The sequence below is a fragment of the Cheilinus undulatus genome, linkage group 20 (assembly GCF_018320785.1).
Source record: "Cheilinus undulatus linkage group 20, ASM1832078v1, whole genome shotgun sequence".
NCBI lineage: Eukaryota > Metazoa > Chordata > Actinopteri > Labriformes > Labridae > Cheilinus > Cheilinus undulatus.
Window position 1 is genome coordinate 17,304,913 of NC_054884.1, and position 23,467 is coordinate 17,328,379.

The 23,467-nt window shown below is 39.8% G+C and overlaps 1 protein-coding gene across 3 annotated transcripts in view; it reads right to left on the reverse strand.

Annotated features, from left to right (window-relative positions):
- Positions 1-5,693: 5,693 nt before the first annotated feature.
- The window catches only part of LOC121527857 (ankyrin repeat and fibronectin type-III domain-containing protein 1), a 253,335-nt gene continuing 235,561 nt past the window's right edge, over positions 5,694-23,467 (reverse strand). For all 3 annotated transcript variants that reach the window (XM_041814870.1, XM_041814871.1, XM_041814872.1), the window contains 11 exons: positions 21,780-21,879; positions 21,141-21,273; positions 20,793-20,912; positions 19,796-20,011; positions 18,014-18,180; positions 17,751-17,901; positions 14,260-14,428; positions 13,945-14,111; positions 13,568-13,775; positions 12,722-13,464; positions 5,694-11,456 (listed from right to left, as the gene is read on the reverse strand). In XM_041814870.1, the coding sequence (XP_041670804.1) occupies positions 11,145-11,456; positions 12,722-13,464; positions 13,568-13,775; positions 13,945-14,111; positions 14,260-14,428; positions 17,751-17,901; positions 18,014-18,180; positions 19,796-20,011; positions 20,793-20,912; positions 21,141-21,273; positions 21,780-21,879 (2,486 nt within the window). In that variant the 3' untranslated portion in view covers positions 5,694-11,144. The remainder of the gene's footprint in view (positions 11,457-12,721; positions 13,465-13,567; positions 13,776-13,944; positions 14,112-14,259; positions 14,429-17,750; positions 17,902-18,013; positions 18,181-19,795; positions 20,012-20,792; positions 20,913-21,140; positions 21,274-21,779; positions 21,880-23,467) is intronic.

The following is a 23,467-nucleotide window of genomic DNA, read 5'->3' on the forward strand; positions in this document are numbered from 1 at the left end:
CTCAGTTTGTCGCTGCTCCTCTGCAGATATTTTGATGAGTCATAAGTTGCAGCGTCTTAGCTAAGCTAAGCATGAATAGTCACCATTCAGGATGTTTTTTTAAAGGAATGTTTTCTTTATAGGTATTCAGAGATACAGCAGGTTATATTTAGCTCGGGTCCTCCTGGAGTCAGAAGGTTTAAAATTAGGAGGTGTCAGAATTCCACTTCAATTCTTAAGTTACTGTCAATAAACGGTAAAGGGCTGCTCTTAAAGGCAAAGCGTGTTGGCATGGATGCATTATGCTGTGATTTGTGTGTGATAAGCTGCTTGGGGAAGCGTGTGTGAATTTGTCTTGATATAGTACAAAAGTGTAAATCCTCTGCATGGTACACATGTGCATTTACACATCTAAATATCAGGATTCCAGAGCGCATGCCGCTCATGTGCACCGATGTGTGTTTACGCGCGTGTTTGTGTGTCCTTCTGCGCATTAGTGTTTGTAGGATCTGTTGACAGCCAAGCATGCAGCATTTTATTTGCTCAAGGGCTGAAAAAACACACATGGCGCTAGCAAGGGAGCGCTGTGATATGAGCCTGCTGAAAGCAAGCTGGCCAGCCAGAAGTCAACCCCCGGATCATGATTCAGCCAAACACTTTAACACGCTGAATAATTACAGCGCTAAGCAACAGCAGGCAGTTTGAACGCATCTGATACTCTGACGTTTAAAAATACAAAATCAGAAGAAAACACTTATGAGGAGCTTTGAACTTCTTAATTTCACTCAATATATTCATTAAAAAAGATGCTTTGACATGACTCACATGTTGACTTCTTTATAGTTTAATTTTTCCCATTAAATTAATTTAGCATAATGTTAGTTAAGGCAGGTCACAAAGTCAAGCAGTACCATATAACTGAGATCAGCTTATCTTATGTAAGCCAGCTGATTGGCTTTTAAGCGTGCTACTAACATATCACACTCATGCTGCCTTATTTAAGCTTCCTTAGCCTGCCATCTTGTTGCTACTCCCTCTATAAGCTGCTTTTTCAACCCTCCTTCACCCCAGCACCTTCTTTATTCTGCTTTGCTCTTTGCTTCTTCTCTTCTTGCATCAGGCTTTCATTGTAGATACAAAAATGGCAGGAAAATGTGTTTTTCCTATGTTATACCATAAGAGAGACACCCCTGGTTCTACTTGTTATTTATTTATTAATTTATCTTTAATACACATATTTTCATTCTATTGATTCTTGTACTTCATATGATAATGATATGGTTGAAAATATTGTAAAAAATGTAAAAGAAGAATCATGCTGGAAGTCATGTTTCCATGGTTGTTGTGCTAAAAAAACTGTTATGTGTGATTTCAGATAAAATGTGAAAAAAAAGTAATTTTGTCAAGTTTAATGGTGTACAATCATCACTCATTAGCTAGACTTTTAAGAGCCCTTATCAGTCAAATTTGTCCTACCCCATTAGCATTTTTTTTTAATCGGAAAAATTTCAAAATATACAAGAATATTTAGCTTCTTTCTAGAGCTGCTTTCGCTCTTAGGTGTGTTAATGAGCACAACAAGCATGACAATTTCACAGTAAAATATTCATTACATGTGGGCAGGGAAAGCAGCAGCCACCAGTGTTGAAAACTGTAGCCAATGTGGGTGGCCAGTAACATGACACGCCAGATGGATGTGTGAAACACATCCATCTGGGAAACCTTCAATAATAAAGTGTTTGGGAGAGGGCAGAGGCTTGGAAAAAACTCAGTGTGTGATTGGATGAAGGTTCTGTCTGTCACATCTTTACAGGCCAATCAGAGCAACAAAATATGTTACATAGCCGTGACCGAGGTGCATGTGCGCAGCTGCCAAGGAATAACGTGAACCATGGTGACTATAGACTTGTAAGTACACGACTTTTTACGTTTTGGAAAAGAAAACAACTCACTGCTGTTCTTTGTTCTTCTTTTAACAAAGAAATCTTGTCAAGTTCTGATAAAACTGGCGCTTTAGCAGCATCCTCTTCCACTATAATTGCACCGGCCTCTTGTTGCTGCTTGTTCACGTCACGACTTGGTCCCGTCACTTTCTAACCAGTTCAGATGGGAGCTTTGCAAGATGGATTCAGCAGTGAGAAACAAGGAAACGGGAAATGGGCCATCTTCTTTGCAAGGTTAGATGGCCAGTAGAAGATCTAAAAACTGCAGTTCCCAAGTGTCCACTACAGTATTAATATTTTCAGCTATTTTTAATTTTAGTTTTTGTTTGAGTCTTTAAATGAAATGCATTTTAGTCATTTCTATCCTTTTTAGTTTTGGTCTAGTTACCTCTGCCGAGGAGGTTATGTGATCAGCAAGGTTTGTTAGTTTGTTTGTTAGCAACATAACCCAAAAAGTTATGGACGGATTTTGATTAAATTTTCAGGAAATGTCAAGAATGGCATAAGGAAGAACTGATTAGAATTTGGGAGTGATCCAGATCACCGTTTGGATACAGGAATTTTTTAAAGGATTCTTTACTATTCAGAGATAGGGCTAATGGCGGAGGTCTGCGCTCTCTGAGTGCTTTTCTAGTTTTAGTCTAGTTTGTGTCAACAAAATCTAAAGACATTTTAGTCTAGTTTAGTTCATAAAAAGTCCTCATGTTTTAGTCTTTACTTATAGTCTAAGCATTTATTTTCTTGCCTAAATCTGGTACCAAATCATGGTAGTGTGTTCTATGCACCCTGCCAGGCCTGGGGTTTCCCTGCTTTCTACAACTAAGAGGCAGAATAGCTACAGCTGAGTTGTTTTCGAATGTCCGATGAAAACGACATTACATTGTAGTCTCGTTTTGGTCATCTTGATGAAAACTAAACTTAGTTTTTCTCAGTTTTAGTCATCACAGATCTATTTTTGTTAGTTTTAGTCTAGTTTTTGTCATGGGAAAAAAAGGCTGTCAATTAATAGTTTTAGATGATGAAATTAACACTGGTCCACTAGAGGCTGGCCCAACAGTCAAGGAATGTCTTTTAACCACTGTGTTAGTTTTACAGCAGACATTAACATGTTTACAGACTAGTACAACATTTTTTTTTGTGGCCCTCCAGCTCATTTCTTATTGGCAAAAACTGTGGTGGGTTGAACAGTTTTGTAAAACACTGCAATATTTTTCCTTTCTGTGTTATATATAGCATTTTTTCACTGAGAAAGTAAACTATACCAGATAAATGCAGCATCTTTTGATGTACATTAACTCAGTCTTCAATCATGTTGACCCTGAGCCATTTAACCATTTTGTCTCACCTGGACTTATTGTCTCAAAATGCTTGTAAAACAACCTGGACTTTAAGACTATGTGTGCTCTAGTAATGTCACTTGAATTTTAAATAATTTATGGTGGGCGCGTATGGCCTAGTGGTTTAAGGCATTGTCACTCCCCTCTGTTTTCGACTTAAAAAAAAAAAAACATAGGGAACTACAAAGACAAAAGTAAAAACGTAACAATAATTAAAACTGGAAGATTTTATATGTTTGACACATATTAAACAATAATGACAAAGACTTTTTTGTACAAACTTCTCCCATCTCTTTGGGGCCAGAAAGCGAAAAAAAAAATCTTCTCTGACAAAATGATCTACAAATGTTGAAATATTAACAAAAAAAATCCTTGCACTTTTTTGTTTTGGTTCTATTTGTGATTTTATTCAAAGCAGTTCCTGCCTGCAGTGGCAAAGAGGATCACATCACAGGGTCTTTCTCTCCATTATAAGTGGAGAGAAAGAGAGACACATTTGCCCATTTGATTAAGTATGACGCAATGAAACAACAGCCTGCCATTGGTTGTCACAGTCCATCACAAAGCATTGTGGGATACAAAATGATATTTAGAATTAGCCACTAGCAGCAGAAATGATCAAAATCTGTTAAGTGAAAATCTGTAAGGGCTACTAAGGCAATGATGGCAAGATTAGAATGGCAAATGGCTACCTCCAAGAGGAAAATAAGATGCTACAATTTATGGTTGTAAAAGTATTTGAAGTTTTATAAACTGTGTCATTTCTTGTTGTATATGACGTCAGTCTCAAGAGGGTTGAAATTAATGGATATGTATACGCACCAGCATCAACAAACGAGGTGCTGCTGATAGAAGGAATACATTAAAATTAGATTGGCCTTGCACATTCCAGCATCTGCCTCGGGCATCATGCTGGTGTATCTGTGAATGCATCAATGTTACCTGTATGTTTCTACATGTAGGGGAATAGACTCTGAGAGCATGGGGCTCAGTTCTGTGACTACTCATGGTAATCTCAGGCTATTAAAGATAAGTCAAGCAAATTAGAAAACTCATTCTTTAGGTTTCCATCAAAAGTCAGAGGAGGACACATCACAATCTTGTTGAAAAACAATTAATTGTTCAGTCCTAGAAAAGGGTTGAATTGTTTTACAACTCAATTGTTCGACCTCTTTTCTTAAATAAGGGTTCAAATTTTTGCATAATTTGGCCTGATAAAAGCTTCACTGATAGGTGTCACTTTGTGGCTGTTTGACTTGGTTTCTCTTCTGCTAAATTTAATTTCTGACCTTTGGCTGATTATGGTTTGAAAGTTGCTACCTAAATGAAGTATTAAACAAGATAGATAGGCATGTTGCAGCTACCAAGATCTTCACTCAGCCTGCCTCAGCTCCAGCTCTTTGGCAACTTCTTGAGTAACAACTGGAGTCAGTATTTCCAATATGATGATGGCATATTGAAAATCCACAATATCCATGAATATTTTTGTGTTTTTTTTAGGGGTTTGCACGTACATTAAAAGGTTGAGAAATTAGTTATTTGGAGCATACAGAACACAAATGTTTTCAGTAGTAATGTTTAAAATTTTCTTTCTATCATTAGCATTCTCCACATTGTCCAAATCAACCAAATTAATGGGGTCCTATCCACCTTAACCATGTTTGGTTGGCAAGATTTCAATTGTTTTTAGAAAATATTGTAAATATTTTTTATGATTTTGTTGCAGAGGTACATCAATTTTAAGTTTGCATCAAAACTTTAAGCTCTATTGACATAAAGATGACCTGATTCACATCACTTTTAACTTATGTATAGTGTACCTAATTATGTAAAGAAAAAAGACCATTGAATAGAGGGTGAAAACGCTCTCTCCACATGTTCCATAGTAACATCATTGTTCATCTGTGCACACTGCAGGCTTCATGTTGCTATGCTCAGCACTCATACAGTGAGATTCTGTCTGCAGCTGCTCACCATTCACTTTTCATCAGCCGGTTGTCAAACACTAATGAGGTCATTGCAATATAGCATCTGTAGGAACAAGTGCCCTCTATTTGTCATTTACTCCCATTCACATCACATGAATGAGCAGCTTTTGGGGAGAGCAGCATACGTGTGGATGAAACTCCAAACTAAAAGAATGAGCCCCAAAGAAAATCTGATCAGCACACATGAGAAATATAAGCTTGTTATGCTCCTTAAGACTCCAGAGGTGTGCCAAAATATCTTTTTTCCTCCCCAGCTGCCCCATTGTAGTGCAGTTCATGTTTTAAGAGTAATAAGCGGTCTATCTTTCAACAGGAAGAGTAAAGAAGTCAATATCAGCTCTTTAGGGGACATTTGCTAAAAGAGAATAAATAACCACATAAGCAGACTTTTACTTTGTAATATTCATTTATTGTTCAATAAAAATAGATTTTAAAAAAGTGACGTGATGTCTCCTTCATGACGGATCCGCCAACATCTCCTTGTAAACATGGGGCTCTGCTTTATTTTTCACTGAAGGGAATTTAAACCCCCTCGTTCCCTTCAGTATAATCTCCTAGCTTTTACTTTCTCTGTGGCCCCATATCCACTTTATTTCACATTAAGGGCAGATACAGTACATTCATCCTGGAGTCTTATTTTGCTATGTACATGGTCATTCTCTGCTTGTGTGACTTGTTTTTGTAGTTGATCCTCATAAAAACAGCTCATAACAAAGACATCTAAGCGCTAACACAAGAGTTTAAGCCATTAGTAAAACCAACCACAGCTCACAACATCAGTTTGTCTGAAGACATCTTTGTACAGTAGTTACAAGTAAACACATTTTCAAATGTGTAAAGGAAACTAAAATCTCTGTAAACACTTTTAAAGGCGCCATTTTATCTCTTCCACTTCCTGAACCTGGAATGCTACAAAAACTGAGGACAGGTTCGCCAGCTTAACCTGCCGCTCTCTCCTCATTTTGAAGGTTCTGGTGCTACATTTGTAAAAGCTGCAGATTATTATCATGGTATGATGACGCCGAGCCCGCTCAGTGTTTTATAGCAGAACAAAAAAACGTATGTTTTAAAATATGTTTGTTAAAAAAATAAAACCATCATCTTGTAGTCTCTATGAGTGTGAGATGTGGAGTTCAGTGTTAACACAACAGACTGCTCTGTTAAAATGTATTGTTGTGAGATTTTCACACTCTTAATAGTGTGAACAGAGAAATTCAATCTTGGCACAAAATCTCAAATATAGCTGGAAAAGGAGGGTTTCGACAAAAAATGCCCCCGAAGATTTGGAGAAAAAATTGAACTCAATACAGGAGCTGCAGCTCATCTGTCGACTCTGACTGTGTCTGAATCTGCAAACTTCCATACTGCTTGTGTAAAGTAAGACATCACATAGTATACGTATGTGTGTGGCAAATTCTGAACTCATAATATCCAATTTTACATGTTAGAAACACCCAGTGTAGACTAAACTGGCCATTCACTCATTCATCACTTTGTTAGCCATACCTATTCAACTGTACATTAACACAAATATCCAATCAGCTGATCAAATGGCAGCAGCCAAATGCATGTGGGCATGGAGACATGTCAAGAGATGTGCTGAAGTTCAAACCAAGAATCAAAATGAGTAGCAGTTCTCTGAGCCAAAGTGCCTTGTTAATGGCAGAGGTCAGGGGAAGAATAACTGGACTTGATCGAGCTGATGAAGGCTATAATAAGTCCAATAAACCTTCATTACAACAAGTATGCAGATATCTAACCTTGATGCAGATGGGATATAGCAGCAGAAGACCACACCAGGTGCTACTACTGTCAGCTAAGATAAGGAAACTGAGGCTGCAATTCACTAAAATTAAACACTAGAAGGCTGGAAAAATGCACCTGATCTGCTGAGCCTCGATTTCTCCTGTAACATTTAAATGGAAGAGTCAGAATTTATCTTAAACAACACAAAAGTCTGCCAGATCACCAACAATGGAGCATCCAAAGTAATTAAATCACCTTTCTTACCCTTTCTGATGCACGGTTTGAAATTTAGCACATCATCTTGTCTTTTTTAACATGCCTACATGCATTAGTTGCTGCTGTGTGATTGGTTGGTAAAATTGCTGGTTGAACATCTATCTGCTCTGTCTGGCATTGGTCCAGTCTGGACTGCAAACGCTGCATGCCACTCACTGGACACTAATGATAAATCAGTTATCCTGGCCACAAATTCCTGAATGTTATCTGTGTAGTACACATTTGTACATGGAAATTTCAGAAGACTTGAAATGTCAGTATTAGATACCTGCAAATCATTCTATGGGTTGTGAACAACTCATTCTTCATAGCAACAGCACATATGTCACAGAAGCAGTGGATAAGCTTAAGTTGATGCTAGCAAACATCGGTACTGCAGTTGAAAAGGTGATTCTGTTTACAGGTGACTTTGAGCAGAATGAGATGCTGAAGACAGAAAGAGTACTCGCAAATGCTGCTTAAGCCTGGTTCAGACTGGGTGTGCAACACAGTTTAATATTCATTTTGGGTCAGATGTTAACAAGTCAGGGATTTAAGACTGCCTGTGTGAGCACTGTCTCACACGCCTGATATGCATGTCTCACATATACGGAGAATCAAGAGAATAGAGAGCTTGCCTATTTCTCCCACGAGCCGCACGTGTCTCTTGGCCAAAATAGAAATTGGATTTTACCGTGTTGTAGCAAATATGTACATTCTCAGCTGCAGAATGCAAAACTTCAACTAGTGATAAAGCTTTCTGTTTCCACACAGCTAGAATCTGTCACAGACAAGATAAACAAAGCACACCTCCAGTTTGGGATTTTCAGAGTAAAAGCCTGGTTAAGGATTTCCTTGGAGAAAATCCCCTCCTTATACAGAATGTTCTTGTTCTTAGTTTTCCCAGAATCAACACACTTGTAGGAACATTTATTGAGGTGAACTTGTAAAGAAAGCCAGGGCTGTGACAGCAGGGAGACGCAACTAACTCGCAGCCCACATGTGTCTGTTATGAAAACTGTGATGGTGCTTGCTGGAGCTGACAGCCGTGGCATGCAGACAGTCTGAAACGGTCGTGAGTGTAGTCTGATTGATAGGTATAGGTATTAAGGCTTCTGTATGCTCTTAAGATTACTGCCTGTGTACAGAGAAACATCTCTTTCAGTCTGCTCTTCACAAGTTTCTCTGTTTGTAAGCGAAGATGATACAGACACCGACATTTGAGTCAAGTGGGCTGATGCTATTTTGTTGCTTTCTGTTACTTTATTGCTCCTAAATACACCTAGAACATAATAACCATCTAAAACCCTTAGCAGCCTGATGTCAACAGTGGCACTTCCGCTGTTGCCACAAGAGTGATGAGTCTGCAAAAGGTCCATACCTCCTAAAGAGATCAGTGAGTGTAATTTTTATGTATGGTGGCTTTTGGACTACCCAGTGGTGAAATTCAAGTCTGTTACTTCTACAAAGTTGTAAAATGTGTATACATGTTTTTAAATTCTGCAATACTTTCTTTAAGGAAAATAACCTGGTGGGTTTTCATGTAACATAGTCTGTTATCAGTGTAAAACCCTAGATAAGCTCAAGATCATTCAGCAGTTTAAAAAATAAAGCATCACTACAGCCCTCATAATATGCATCATTACCTCCAAGTCTGACAATGATTGTTGACTTGTTAGCTAGTAAATTAGCTAGTTTGCAGCTACAGGAATACTGAAGTCAGTTAAATGTGTGGGGAGACACTGGCTGTGTCTAACACTGTGTCCTGACAGGAAGTGAGCATCAGGAATAGTGTTCAACATCCCACACTCACTGTCCACACTTGATTCACTGCCCTATGATTTTGATTTTTATTCTTGTAAAAAAAATACACCATCTATTGCTTTTATGCTGAAAGAGAAGTGGTGCTTTGCATTGACTAGCATTTGTCAGCTTTGAGCTGAATAGTTTTGCCTCCATGTTGACACAAGTCAGAGCACAATATATTTTAAACACTGACATGGGTACTATTAAGCTCTGCAGAGCAAGGAAGGTGAAAGAAAATCAAGGACGTATTTTGTCCGACAGTCATTATGCCTTGGTATGCACTTTTTTCATTCTTCTTCTCCCGCCTCAACGTCAGCGACAGAGAGGAAACTAGGAACAGGGCGATAAGGGAAAACCGTTGTGCTGCTTTGCATGGCATTGCGTTGTATCGCTTGCATGCTGTCAGGACACTACATTATAAATGGACACATGCAGAATTATTATAGCTTTATTTTGCCTGTATTTTTTTTTACTACAATAGTCTGTTTTTTTAATCATGATACAAACTGTTTATATTATTTTTAACATTGTCAATGCTTTGTCAAACAATCTTAAAAAATACTAAGTGAAAATAAATAATGTTATGGCCTTTTAATAGCTATATGATATTGTCAACTGGCTGAAGCCTTATCTTTAATGCACTTTAATTGTGTTTCATCCCAAAACAGGATAAAGGATAATTCTGTTTTGTGTGCACTTTATTTAAAGTTACAATTTCTAAGGTAAGGGAAACAAAACTGAGCAAAAATACACACGCTAGCTCTACCTTTCCTCCAAGGACGGCTGCATCAATTGTGTCTTCATTATTCTTTAACTCGGTGAGATAATTAAAGTCCTAATTTTATGATGATTTCATTTAACTGACCTCCACAGGACAGTTTGTAGCTGTTAGCACATAAGGGGCTCTGTCTGACTATAATCATTATAGTAAGATCTTTTTTATATGGAACTCATTTTGAGGCATTTTAGGAGACAGCCTGCACTACATGGTATTTTTCTTACTAACAAACACCAGGCCTCTTAACAACTTGAGTCATCCCTTTCACACCAGAATCCCTTTGGGAGAGCCTGCTCTAGACTGACGGGCACCGATTCCTGATGCATCTGGGAAAACCACTGAAGCAAACACAACAAAAACACTGGACTGGTTAACTTCTAGCACGGCATGACTACAGTACTTCAGATGTACTCAGCACATTTGTGGAAGGATAGCATGCCTCTCTCCATCTAACAAAAAGAGTTAAGTATTGCTTGTTTTCCTTTTGTCTCAGGTATCCAAATGAGCTGGTTTTATTATGTGAGATGATCTTATCTTTTAGCTACAGTAAGACTGAGTCTAATATACAGAGGAGTTGTTGTTGCAAAAAGGTAAGGAAAGAGCTTCAGTGGTTCAGGTTCAAAAGATCCACCCTCCTCCTTGCCCTCACACTCTCTCTCCCTTTTTTGGCTGTTGCCACCAGACATTAATGGTGGCCAAGAGCAGTTGACTGACAGGCCAAAACGTCGGCTGAGTGCGTCCCCAAGTGAAGACGCCAGCCCCCCCTTTGGTACTTTCCCTTCCTTCCTGCCCTCTGAGCCGGGTCCAGAGCCCACATCCTGGGAACATGGGGCCAGGCAGCAGCAGCGAACAGCTCTTTGGGGAACGACACAATGAGAGAGTTCAGAGGAAAAGCCGTGCCCACGTGTGGCGGGGGAGGCCAAGATGCTACCCATGTCGTTTGGCAACTTGCAAGGCCATCAATCATCCTGGGAATCAAAGTGTCGCCCCATTTCTGTCACTCAGCATCAAAATACTTTTAGTGATGATTTCCGACAGCATAAATTCTTTTCTCTTTGTTCTATTTGTTAATAGTTCATTTGGTGTCCATATGAGAGTCTCTGATCTGTATAAAAAATGTCCTATGTACATTGGAGCACATTTCATGGTAACAGAGGCCTGTCAGATATCATGAGCACAGCAGAAAATATGTCATAGCTGCAGTTGTGGATGGTGACACCACAGTAGAAGAGAAAATATCATCAAGTCAAGGAGGATTTTTGTACAATAGTTCCTTAATTTAAGAGTAGAATCCACACGACCTCTCAAACACTCACACTGTTGTGGCCCGACTGTGTTTGAGCGCTAACGGTGAATACTCCTTTATGCGTACACACAGTTTCCCCCTCAGCCAAGGATTTTGGAGCTCCAGAGGACAGAAATCATCCTGGAGCCATTTTTCTCTATTGTCCAAAACCAGAACAAGGCCAAAGTGCTTAAATTGTTCAGGACTGTAGCATACACACTGCTCCTGATCCCCTTCTCCTCCTCCGTTGTTACCAAGCAAGCGCCGAGACACTGCGTTCATCTCCTGCACCACCAGATGGACCATCTCCTGCGCCGATGTTCCAGGAGTTACACAAAGCTGAAACACAAGAACAGATATGATTTAAGAGTTTTACCAACCTAAACTGTTCATGACATTCTCTCAAATACTTTAAATTGCAAAACAGAAAAAATCAAGTACCAAATAAAAAGTGTGGCACCAAAGTACATCAGCTTTATACTTTCACATGATGTTAAAAGAATTTGATTTATTGTTTTAGTCAGACAGAAATTGTTTACTCAAACTAGCATAGGCATTCTGTGCATGCACCACTATTCCTACACCAAGAAGTGGAAGATTAACAGTAGGAGAAAAAAGACAGAGCTATGAACAGTTTGATTTCAAGAGAGAGAACTGCATATTTGGACAAAGAGACAGACTTTATTTTGTGTCAGCTAAATCCTACTTACTGTGAGTACATGATAGAAGGAAACATACAGTCATGTGCATATGTTTTAGGAATGTGGTGCGCCAAGGATTAATTATGGGCCAGATGTGCTACAACCTGGGGTTGGCCAGAGTCAAGCCTGACACATGTCAACACGTGTGTTGTTTGGCAGCCAAGGTCAATCTCAATGGCACTTCTTTTGTCTGGGCCTTTTCATCCCTGGTGATACGCTCAGAGACCGCCCGGGATTCTCGGCCACTGGGACATCCACGGCATGATCAGGGGCTTGTGGCAGCCCTACTACCCACCTGCATGGTACCTGTGCTTACTTGCCAAATCCACACCTTAACCCTACCTAAAGGTGTGGTAATATTCAAGGACATCCAGAGCCCAATCGGGGTTGTATCAGTCCCCTTCCCAGAATCTACCTCAGTGCTCATAAGCTGGGACAATGATGGTAGACCAATGAGAAGGCCAAATCGAGCAATAATCATAGCTCTGTGTTGCTGTGCATCTAAATGTACGGCCTGTTTTCACTGTTCTTTTGTAGGTAAAAACAAACAAAAAAACCCACAAGACTGCATTTAATTCAACTAATATTTAAATCTCAGGACAATGAAGGAAAAATGCAAAGCCAATACAAAGACTGACTGTAAATAAAAGCATTTTTTCTATATTGATGTTGTAAAGGTGACTAATGTCAAACAAGAGAGGCAAGAGGAGATATCACCCTCTGCTGGGAAAAAAAATGCAATAATATTCTGAAATCAATTCATATTTTCCATATTTGTATAGATGTTCTTAAATGAAACGTATCATCATATCTGTAGTATCAGAGCATGGATTGGGGTAATTGTTGGTACCTCATCACTGTTCAAAGGTAAAACTACTTTATGAAGTGCAGGCTTATCTTTACCTTAACACTGGTGTCCTTTGGCAGACCTGTGCGGTACTGTGGGTACACTCTAAGCGTGGTATGGCATCCCTTCCTGTGGGCAGCAGGAGATGGCGAGGAGAGTCTTTGAGTGCCACTGTCCTCCGATAACGTACGTGCTGGCGGGATTTGCGGTAGACAGTGTTCAGCAGAGCAACAGCGGTCCACCGATGACGGCCTGTGCCACCTTCGCTGTGGTGAGGTGGACGGAGAGGGGAAGTTGGTGTGGTGGCAGTAAGGCTGGTGATGTGCCGAAGTGGAGGAGGGGAACTCCAGGCTGCTGGTTCTCACACAGAAGGCCTGCCTCTTCTCTGTGATGTGCAGCAGCTCGATCTGCCGGCTGGGGAGGATGAAGTCACTGTCAAACAGCTCAGGAGCTCCCCTTCGCCTTTCCCCTCCACAACGAACTCCCCCTCCTCCTCCTCCCCCACCACAGCGCTCACTTTCCCTCACATGTTGCGGCTCTGAGGCCTGGAGTACATCTGGCGTGGAATCCCTCAGAGCTCCCCCTCCGCGCCCACTCCCGCCAAGACACATCACTCCTCCTGAGCTGCTTCCATCACTCCGGAGGTAACCACGGGGCTCTAATGGCGCAGAGCATGATAGGGGTGAAGGTGGCAACAGGTCGAGCTCACGGGGACTCTGGGCACGGCTTGAGTCGTAGTCACTGTCTGTGGTTAGGAAGACCTCTGAGGAACCCTCTTCATCTGATAACCCAGCAAAATCTGCAAAATGTAAAAGTTCTAACTAATTACTCTGACTTTAAGGATATTACACCCTTTAATTTTACAAATAACATAAAACTGCAGAATAGGAGGCAAGTCAGACCTGAGTGCTTGCGGCAGGGTTCAGGTGAAGGCATGGGTGAGGGCATGAAGTCAGGCTGAGAGGAAGTGGAGGGAGGCTTCTCTGGCAACACTTCCTTGGAGAAGTCGATAATCCAGCTTATGGAGATTCCTCCTGTTGGCTGCTTGTAGCGGGCATATTGTAAGGCATCCATGATCCACCTTGCATCACGCCACACCTCTTCCATTTGCTGTTTTTACAGGCATTAAAATCACAACAGGAAATCTCAATAACAATAAAAGATTCCTCTGGATTTAAAGCATTACACTGACATCTGAAATACTGATTTTAAAGTCTTGCACCTGTATTTGTCCTTGGCTGACTTTTATAAGATGACCAAATGCCAGTTGTGATCTTACCTGAATGTGTTCCTGAACCTGCTGATGTTTTTTCTTCGCAGCATTTAGCTCAGCCTCTGAAAATGCCTCTCTCAAAGCCTGCTGGGACATGAGGGACTCCAGCTCCAGCAGAGCTGACACTCTGCAGTACTGACCGATGAAACTGGGGCAATATGCATTAAAGTGGACTGTGGGAGAGAGGGGACAGAAATATTAATCACTGTGTACATTCAGAGGCAAGTTATTCTAGAAAACCGCAACTAGTGTCAAAAACTTTCATTTAATTCAAGAGAGTGTGTGTTTTTATTTAATTTTTGGTTGTTTGAAAAAACTGACCAAGTTCAAAGATCTGCAGGGGCAGGGTGAGGAAACCAGAGCGAGGAGAGTATGGATTATTCTGACCAGGAGCTGTACAAACTTCATCTGAGGGTGGGAGAAGAAGCAGGAAGGACACTTTCTCACCAAACTCCACCACTTCCTGGCTGTAGATACGGAATTCCTGCACCTGAAAAAAACAAAACATAGTTGATCTTAGTTGGCCTTTACAGGTCTAAGATTAACTTTAGATTGGAGTCTTAATTTTCTTTGCTAAGGTTGCAAAAACCAAATTTAATTATTCCAGGAATATTTCAAAAAGTTGACCCTTCTCAACCTGATAGATTCTGAAATGCAAATACATACTTTTATAACAAGCTGCTCAGATTATTGCAACTCTTTATTTATTGGTGTTGCCATAAAGTCTCTTAAAAAATAGTTATTTCAAAATGCAGGAGCTAGGGTCTTAACTTACACAAAGAAAATGTTGTAAAATCCTGGTTGGACTTCTGGCCCTGGATATCTGTCTTTATAACGTGCTCTTGGCTGCAAGTAAGAAGGCCATCACACAGAAATGGCTGCAGATAAATTTGCTGTCAAGGAATGACTGGATTACTATTGTTAACGAGATACAATGTATGGAGAAACTGACCTTTACCCTAAGACTCCAGGCTGAACAGTATACTAAGTACTGGGCAAGGTTGACATTAAATTCTACAGACACGTAACTCATTGTATGTGTGAATGATCACTCCACTTTCCACTAATGTATGGCCTGTGCCACCCTTGTTAACCTGTCTGTTCACTGATATTTTCTGTCTATTTTTGTCTGTTTTTTATGCTTCCTTGTTTGTCCTTTATCGTTGGAAAAAAAGAAAACTTGAATAAAAAGAAAGTAAAAAAAAAAAAGCTTTTATGAGGCCATTCACAATTTAGCACCTGGACAGTATATCACTGCTTGTCTGACATTTTATATCCTTTCTTCAGATCTTCCACTGCCTTCTTTCAGAGGTCACACAAGAATTCTGTCGAGAAAGCTTTAAGTTTGTATGGCCCTGATCTGTGAAAACAGTCTGTCCCTGGAGTTTGGGGACAGAAAACTAAGAAAAAACTGGGATGTTTCACAAAGAAATTGAAGACATATTTTAAATGCAAAGTATGTAAATTCCACAGCCAGGGAGCTCTCAATCAAATATCTTCATGAGGTGTACTTACTACATAGTAAACCAACATTTTTGTTTCATGGTTAAACTTCACATAATGAGGGAGGAAAAGCTGTTAAAAGTGGCCTTCCTGGTTCGTGCTGAAAAATACCTGCAAAATATTCTGGGATCGCTCACAGCTGAGCAGCACATCTGTATTTGGTTTGGAAATGTCTAGTTGGCCGATAATGTCACTGGGGTGAGTTAGGTATGGAGCTGTGTACAGGGGGTAATAGCAGAGAATAATCTTGGTTCATCACAAGTAAGCAGCACAAAACATATGAGATACTGCAACAGAATGGCAGTGTCAAAGCTATGTTTTAAACCATTTTTTCTTGCCTGGATTTTTTGTCTTAAAAGCTTGTAAAAAATCAACCCTGTGGTGCACAAAACTCAAAGATTTTTTTATATGTGACACAGTAAACAATAATGACTAAGGCTTTTTGCACAAAATTGTTCTCCCATCTCTTAGGGACTCCATTATGAGCTATTCAGGCCACCTCCTGCATAATCTGCTCAGTCAGACATGCCCAGTTCTGCAAAGCATGATGCAATGGCGGAACAGCCTATCATTGGTTTTCATAGCCAATGTGACAAAACAATATGGAGGCTGGCATTAGCCACTAAGAACCATCAAAAATAGATTAAAAACGAAATAAAAAGACAGTCTATAATGAAGTACTGGTGTGGATTTCATATCTAAATACCCCGGACAGTCCCTCAAGTTCCAGGCTTGCTAGGAAAGCCTCCATAAGGGCTGCAAAGACATAGATAGCATCATTAGAATGGCACAATGGCAGGCCACAAGAGGAAAAAAGTAAGTGGCTATGGTTTATGGTTCAAAAGTTATTTAACTTTGTGTAACATGTGTCTCTTTTTGTTGTATATGACAATGCTAGTCTCAGAGGGTTAAGTAGCAGTCTTTGATCGAACGTTTCAACAGCAATGCTAAAAATGTTTCTGTCATGTCAGCTCAGTCATAACAAGAGAAGGGCTCTTACAAATAGAAAAAAAAAGGATTTCTTTCTTTTTGAAGCATTTATGGTAAAGTAAGTACTCTTTATATATTTAATAATTTAGGAGTTCTAATTTTGGATAAATGTTAATATTTCAGTGCAAGAATTCTATAACTTTACTTTTAAGTTTGCTTTTAATAAAGTTTAATCCTGATATTTTACTGTTTTATTATTTCATCATATCCTATTGTTGTTGGTTTGTAAGGGACCTGATTGTTTTGCTCACAAATGCTTTTTTGTTTTCTTTATTTTACATTTTATCATTAAACTGTAATTGTGTTCATTATCTTGTGCTGTTAAGCATTTTTTGCTGCGTTATATATAAAGTTATTGTTATTAGAAACATATGCATGTTTATGACACAGCATTTAAAGAATGACCCCCCCTTAATTCTTTGTCTTCTATTTCAATATGCATGCATTGTTTTTGTTGCATTACCAAGATTGAGATAATTTTCCCCTTTTCATCTTTAAATGTTTTTACTTTTAAGCCCATTTAGGCTTTTATCTGATCGATAGAATTACAAGTCTGCGGTTACACTCCAACCACAAACATTCACAGCTACAGCGTGTGGATCAGAGACAGCGGGGCCACCATGAAGTCAGTTTTCACTCACAGAAGTACTTTTGAAAGTGAAACCAGAGGCTCTGACTCCAGCAGTGGAATAAGACGTTAGGTACAAGACAAATAACTGGTTTTGTGTAATTAGAGGTTGTTGTGTATCAGTGATCGACTGGTTGTTGATTTTTTGGAGAAGGTCAACAGAAAGAGTATCTGATCCATAACTCCTGATTTACATTTGTCATTTTTAATAGTTGTTAGGAGCTGATCCAGTCTTGAAACAACATCTTTTAGGTTTCAAACTACGTTTTAATGACTCCCCAGTCTATTGATATACGGTATATATTTCCTCATAATTCATATTGATATAGCTCTTCATTCTGTCTGCGGAGTTTTGTATAGAACTATTTGAAACAGTGGGTGGTAAAACTTTATAGCCAAATGTACAATGGTCACCATTGTGCTGGAATTCAAACCATGTCCTTTAACAAAAATCATGTCGAATTAGTGGTCTAACCAGAATTGGCTGACTATCCAGTGGAGCCATTTTCATTTCTTTGAGCTCTTGCTACTGCCTGCCTCAACAACTTGGCTCCAAATCTTTCAAGGACTTTCTGCTGGTTCCATTTCATCAGTCAAAATCTTTCATTCAGCACAAAATAGTCACTTTAAAACTTTCTGCTACAGGAGAAAGTTATAAGGAGTTTTTGATTGTTTCTTGCCAAACTCTGACCTGATTGCCCGGGACATTGATGTGTGCCATCAGGTCCTTTATGGCACCGCGCAGGTCCTGTAGGAGGCGATGTGGAGCACTCTGTTCCTCACGGTCCATTTCCAGCGACTCATCTAGAGAGCTAAGAGCCTGCAGCCACTGCCACTCCTCTCTACAAAAGCCCAATGCAGAATACACTCAAAGGGACTCTACATCACATCTTTTCTTTCATTCTATTGCCATCATATTCACATCTCTGTGCGTGTGATTTGTGTTTTGCTCACCTGGACACATTACAGTTGTCTCGAATTTTTGTGTGACAGAGGACATTTGGGAGTTTCTGTGGCACCAGCGCTCTAATCTGCTCCACTGATGTACACATCTTCAGGTAGCCCAGGTATAAACCTGGAGACAGCATCTTCCTGCTCCGCCTGTGGTACGCCAGCTTCTCCTGGGAAAAGCAAGAAGAAAACATTTAAAGATTTACTATTTTCAGATCCAAACAAATGCTTTATAAAGGCATCCCTCCTTTATCTCTCATTCTCTCCTGCTTCCACATTTTCTCCACCCCTCCCATCCTGTTTCACCAGCAAGTACCCATTAGACATGAGGTATTAGGGGAGAAATGCATGGAAATTAAAACAACATCTCCCATTGGTCCAATGTTTACAGCTGCTATGCAAGAATAATTGTAAAGGCTACAATTTTAAACTGAGTAAAAATGAGACATATCCACTGTCTTTTTTGTTATTGTTCTGTTCTATAAGACTCAGACAATGTTAGGACACTTTTTTATAAGGGGTCATTTTAAGTTTAAGTTTTTATTTACCTTCATCCTTTTTGTATGGAGGCCATTTCTACCAGTCAAGGGAGAAGAAATAGAAAAGACAAGCATTTGTGACACAAAATGCTTATCTTAAATGATTATGAGATGAAAGTGGGACAGAAAGTGGAAGACAACTCCTGTCTTATTTGGGTCACACAGAGCTGATATCAACAATCTAGAGTTTGACCTAACTGTCATCATAACTCCACATTATATATGTTCACGGTGCTGCATATTAAGCTTAAAAGCAAAGGACTTCAACAAAGCTGATTATACGGTGCTGCCTTTTCTATTTATCATCCTTGCATTCATTTGAATTATGTTTTTTCCATGTTTTGTTTTTGTTTTTCCTGAAAGACTTCAATTTAAATTCATTGCAACATGTTTAAAGTGGAAGTCTGGTCTAAAAACAAGCCCATAAGCACATTTTTATGCATTTCATCATACAATTTGTTCAAAACTGGCCACAATACAAATATTTTAGTGAAATGTGGTTTTGCCGAAGGGGAGTCTCCACCATTGTTTTGGAACCACACATCCAGGCAAAGTTACGCTGGAAATGGAACCGCAATGCAACAATGGGATCAAGTTTACTGGGGCTGTATAGACAAAATCAACTTGTGGTTTGGTTCCAGATTGTGGTCGCTCTGAACAAAGCAGCCACAGAGCATTAGTTACAAAACACACAACAACAACATTTAGCTTGATAGCCATCATAACGCCCACAATGCTGAAACTCACATGCAGCTTTTCTTATTTAATTGCATGAATGAGCAGCTTTGGAAATGAAAGGATTTTTGGCTGATTAACATTTATGTTAGTTTGGCAAGACTCCAAGATTTTACCTAAATGTTTGCATTTTTAATTAATTTGACAGCAAGTCTATTCAGCATGTGAGAACGGACGAATGGAAGATGAGAGTCATGATGATTAATGCTTGTCTAAATAAAGAGTGTCTGCACGAGCTGCCCTCATAATTAGAAACACATTTCAATTTACAGTCCAATTGTTGCAGGCACCAGGCCTTGTGTTTACTGGTGTTCTGTGAATGAGAGCTACACTAATGCAGAAATGTTTACAGGAGTTTTAGGCACATTTTGCTGTTTACAAAGTTTCTCTCTCTACACAGTTTCATCTTTCTAAAATGAAAAGAATCAGCATGATAAAAACAACAACCTTTCTCCCACTTTGGAGGCAGCCTGTCTTTAAGACAGAAAGAACTTCACCAACTTTGACTCACATGGAGTGTGATTAGGAGCATGTCCAAGGCGGTGGGCTCATCAGGGGACGAGATGGACTTCCGTTGGAGCTGCAGTTTGCAAAGTTGCGTCCAGCGAACGCCATCCAGGTTGGGACAGGTGTTCATGTCTTTCAGGAGCACCAGCAAGGCGTTACCGTGTTTGTCTTTGATAGGCTCAAAATACACCTGACCAAGGTCCTGGGTACCCAGCATGCCCTAAGGAAAAACACCAGATCATCACCGTCCTGCTTAGTAGTTTTTGTTCAGCGTTTTTTTGTACCATTAGGTCAGAGAGTCAAGGTTATCAAAACCATCACAATTCATCAAAGTCTTTCCAGTCTTATAGTCTAGTCCAGTGGTTCTCAGCTGGTGGGTCTAGACCCAAAAGTAAGTCAAGGAGCTATTTTCAGTGAGTCGGCAATGAGTATGGGAAAAGAATTGTGGGAAAAAATCTGTGTTGTATGGCAGCCCTACGTGGACATATAAATATTTATATAGCTATTTTTGTCATGGTATCAAGAAAACTTTAAAGGAATATTTTTTGATTTTTTTTGCCATTTTTTGATTAGACATGGAAGGAAGTTATACTTCCAACAGTGCCAGGATCAAACTGCACCCAGTGTGTCAAGAAATGTAGCCTCATTAAATGAACAACTGCTCATCCAGCTGTGCTAAATGATTTTTTTTTTTCTTCCATCAAGTTCCAACTTATCTTTCCCTCTATCTTAGAATACAAGTATTGTGTTAATTTCTTGAAATCCTTAAAAAACACTAAAATGTGCATGCTATCACGGTAAAATGGGGTTAAAAATGTACGTATGCATGTCCTGTCAGGGCTTCTGTAATGATGTGCCTTTTAAACATGGTTGTTCTGTCTTTTATGTTTTCTCCCCTCTAAGGTCCAAACTGTCACATTTTATTTGCTCTATTAGGAGATGATGGTGGGTCCTGTGGCTAGTTGAGCACCACTGCTCTAGTTTACTGATCATTTTCATACCTGTAGCTGTGAGACAGCCTGCAGCATCTTGAGGCGAGTCTGCAGAGTGCAGGAGCAAGATGACTGGGAAGGACTGAGACACTGCTGTAGCCAGGGGATCTCCTCCCATAGATATGATACCTGGTATATAAAATAGAACAGAGTACTTTTATTCATAATGTTTTGATGCAAAATAATACACAAAAATCTATGATTGTGATTAACTTTAAACTTAAATACATTCCTTGTGTGTTGATCATTACTATAGTATAATGAGTGTGAAATGGGCATTAATTTGTCTGAGATGTATTTTATTGTTTGTTATTGTGCATTTTTTGTCTTTCTATGTATTTCTTCCTGTAGGTCTACCTTAGTAAACCAGAGGAAGTCCTGCATAAGAGAGCTGGGGTAGGAGTCTTCAACCTCCACAATAGGAATCTGGTCTTCTGGCGTCACCAACACATTATCGTCTCGGTAGAATATGGTGGTCAAATATAGACCTCTGGAAGGTGACACAGAACAAGCGCATTTGTCAAAGTGTTGAAGAGACACACTGGAGCTTTTCCAGCACTTTTTTGCTTGATTTATAAATGCAAGATATCTGAAAATATTTCATGAATATGAAAGACTGACTGTAGTACAGAAGCGTAACATGTTCACATTCTTATAGATATTCATAGAAATTCTCAGCTGAGGCAGAAGATAAGGGAACTTTTGCGTTTGTTCAGCCACAGAGAGACACGGATGATGGATAGAGCTGAAGTATTATTCAGGCTTTACACTATTTTCAACCATAGTTTCATGTATTCTCAAAGAAAAGAACTGAAATGAAAATGCAATAAAAACTCTTGTTGCTAACCCTGACTCAGTCTTGACACAGGCATGCATAATATCATTAAGAAATACAATCACAGGTAACAAAGAAGGATGGACACCAAATGTGTTGTACAAAAGTCATTAGTGGGGAAACCTTTTTTTTGCAAAGATGGGTATAAAAGAGTTCTTCACCTTTTCAAGCTTTTTACAAATTTGCTGTTCGTTTGGAAGAGGTGGCGCAGACTTTTGGATACTGAATGCTTCCTCCCTTGTGTTGGAGCTTTGCACTGCTCTGTGTAGAGAAGACAGAGACAAACACCTTAATTATTTCACAGCACTGAGAGTACACTACATGGACAAAAGTATCTGGCCAACAAGAGGGGCTGTATTTACTTTAGTATGGAGTTGGTCCCCCTTTTGCAGCTTTGGCAGCCTCCATTGCACTTGGAAGGCTTTCTAAATGATTTTGGATGTTTTTTTGTGGCAATTGTGCCCATTCATTTTGTTGAGCATTCATGATTCATGTTAGACTAGAAGGCTCGCAATATCTGTTCCATTTTACCCCAAAGGTGCTGAGTGGGGTTGAGGTCAGGGCTCTGTGCAGGCCAGTCAAGTTCTTCCACACTGAACTCATCAAACCGTGTCTTTATAGTCCTTTAGCTTAGGCACAGTCATGCTGGGATAGAAAAAGGCCTTCCCAAACTGTTACCACAAAGTTGGAAGCAAAGCTTTGTCCTTCATGTCTTGAGATTGGCCTTCACTAGTGTAAAATGCCTAGCCAAAACCCTGAAAAACTCCATACCGTTACCCCCCCTCCCCCCAACTAAACTTCACAGTTGGCGTAATGTAGTCAGGCAGGTAACATTCTCCCAGCAACCGCCAAACCAAGACTTGCTCATCTGACAGCCAAACAGAGAATTGTGATTCATCACTCCACCAAACATGTTTCCATTGCTCCAGTGTCAGTGTACTCGATACCACTCCATCTGACACTTGGCATTGTACTTGGTGATGCAAGGTTTTCATGCTATTGCTCAGCCATGGAAAGGGCCTACTACACATTTTCTGAGCATACATTAATGCAAGTGGAAGCTCAGGAATCTTCAGCTTAGCAGGCGTTGAACCTACTCTGTGATTTTACGTGGTCATCTGCTTCATGGCTGAGTTGCTGTTGTTCCTAAACGCTTTCACCTTCTAATAATATCACTCATAGTTGACTGTGGAATATCCAGCAGGGATATATTCTACGAATCATCTTATTGCAAAGGTGGCGTCCATCACAGTACCACGCTTGAAGTCACTGAGCTCTTCAGAATGACAATATTGTATCACAAATGTTTTCAAATGGAGACTGCATGGCTGGATGCTTGATCTTATGCATCTGTGGCAGCAGGTCTGATTGAAACACCTGAATTCAATAATCAACACATGTGGCGAAAACACTTAAGTCCAAATAGAGTGAGGAGATTAACAATACTACTTGAGATTTAAACACAGCAATTAACAGCACTTTTGAGGAATTGTGGCCTCCCTGTGATTGGTTGTGTGACTTTCTTGCTAACACCAATGAATACCTCCGTCCTGACAAACTCTAGAAACCTCTCCTTCACTGACAGGCTGTTACTTAATTGACAACCAACCTGACATGTCCAACAACACGGGCAGAGTGGAATGTTTTTCGACATTTCATGCGTTCCAGTGGCACGGCACCGTTTGACAGTCATGCTGGCTGCCAGCAGTAGACTATAGGCCTTCAGGGAACCACTAGCTCTTATATCCCACAGGGACACTAACTGTGTGTGCATGTATGTGCGTGTGTTTACCTGCATATACTATAACTGCTGGAGCAAGGCAACGCATGTGAGTGGAGCCAATGAGCT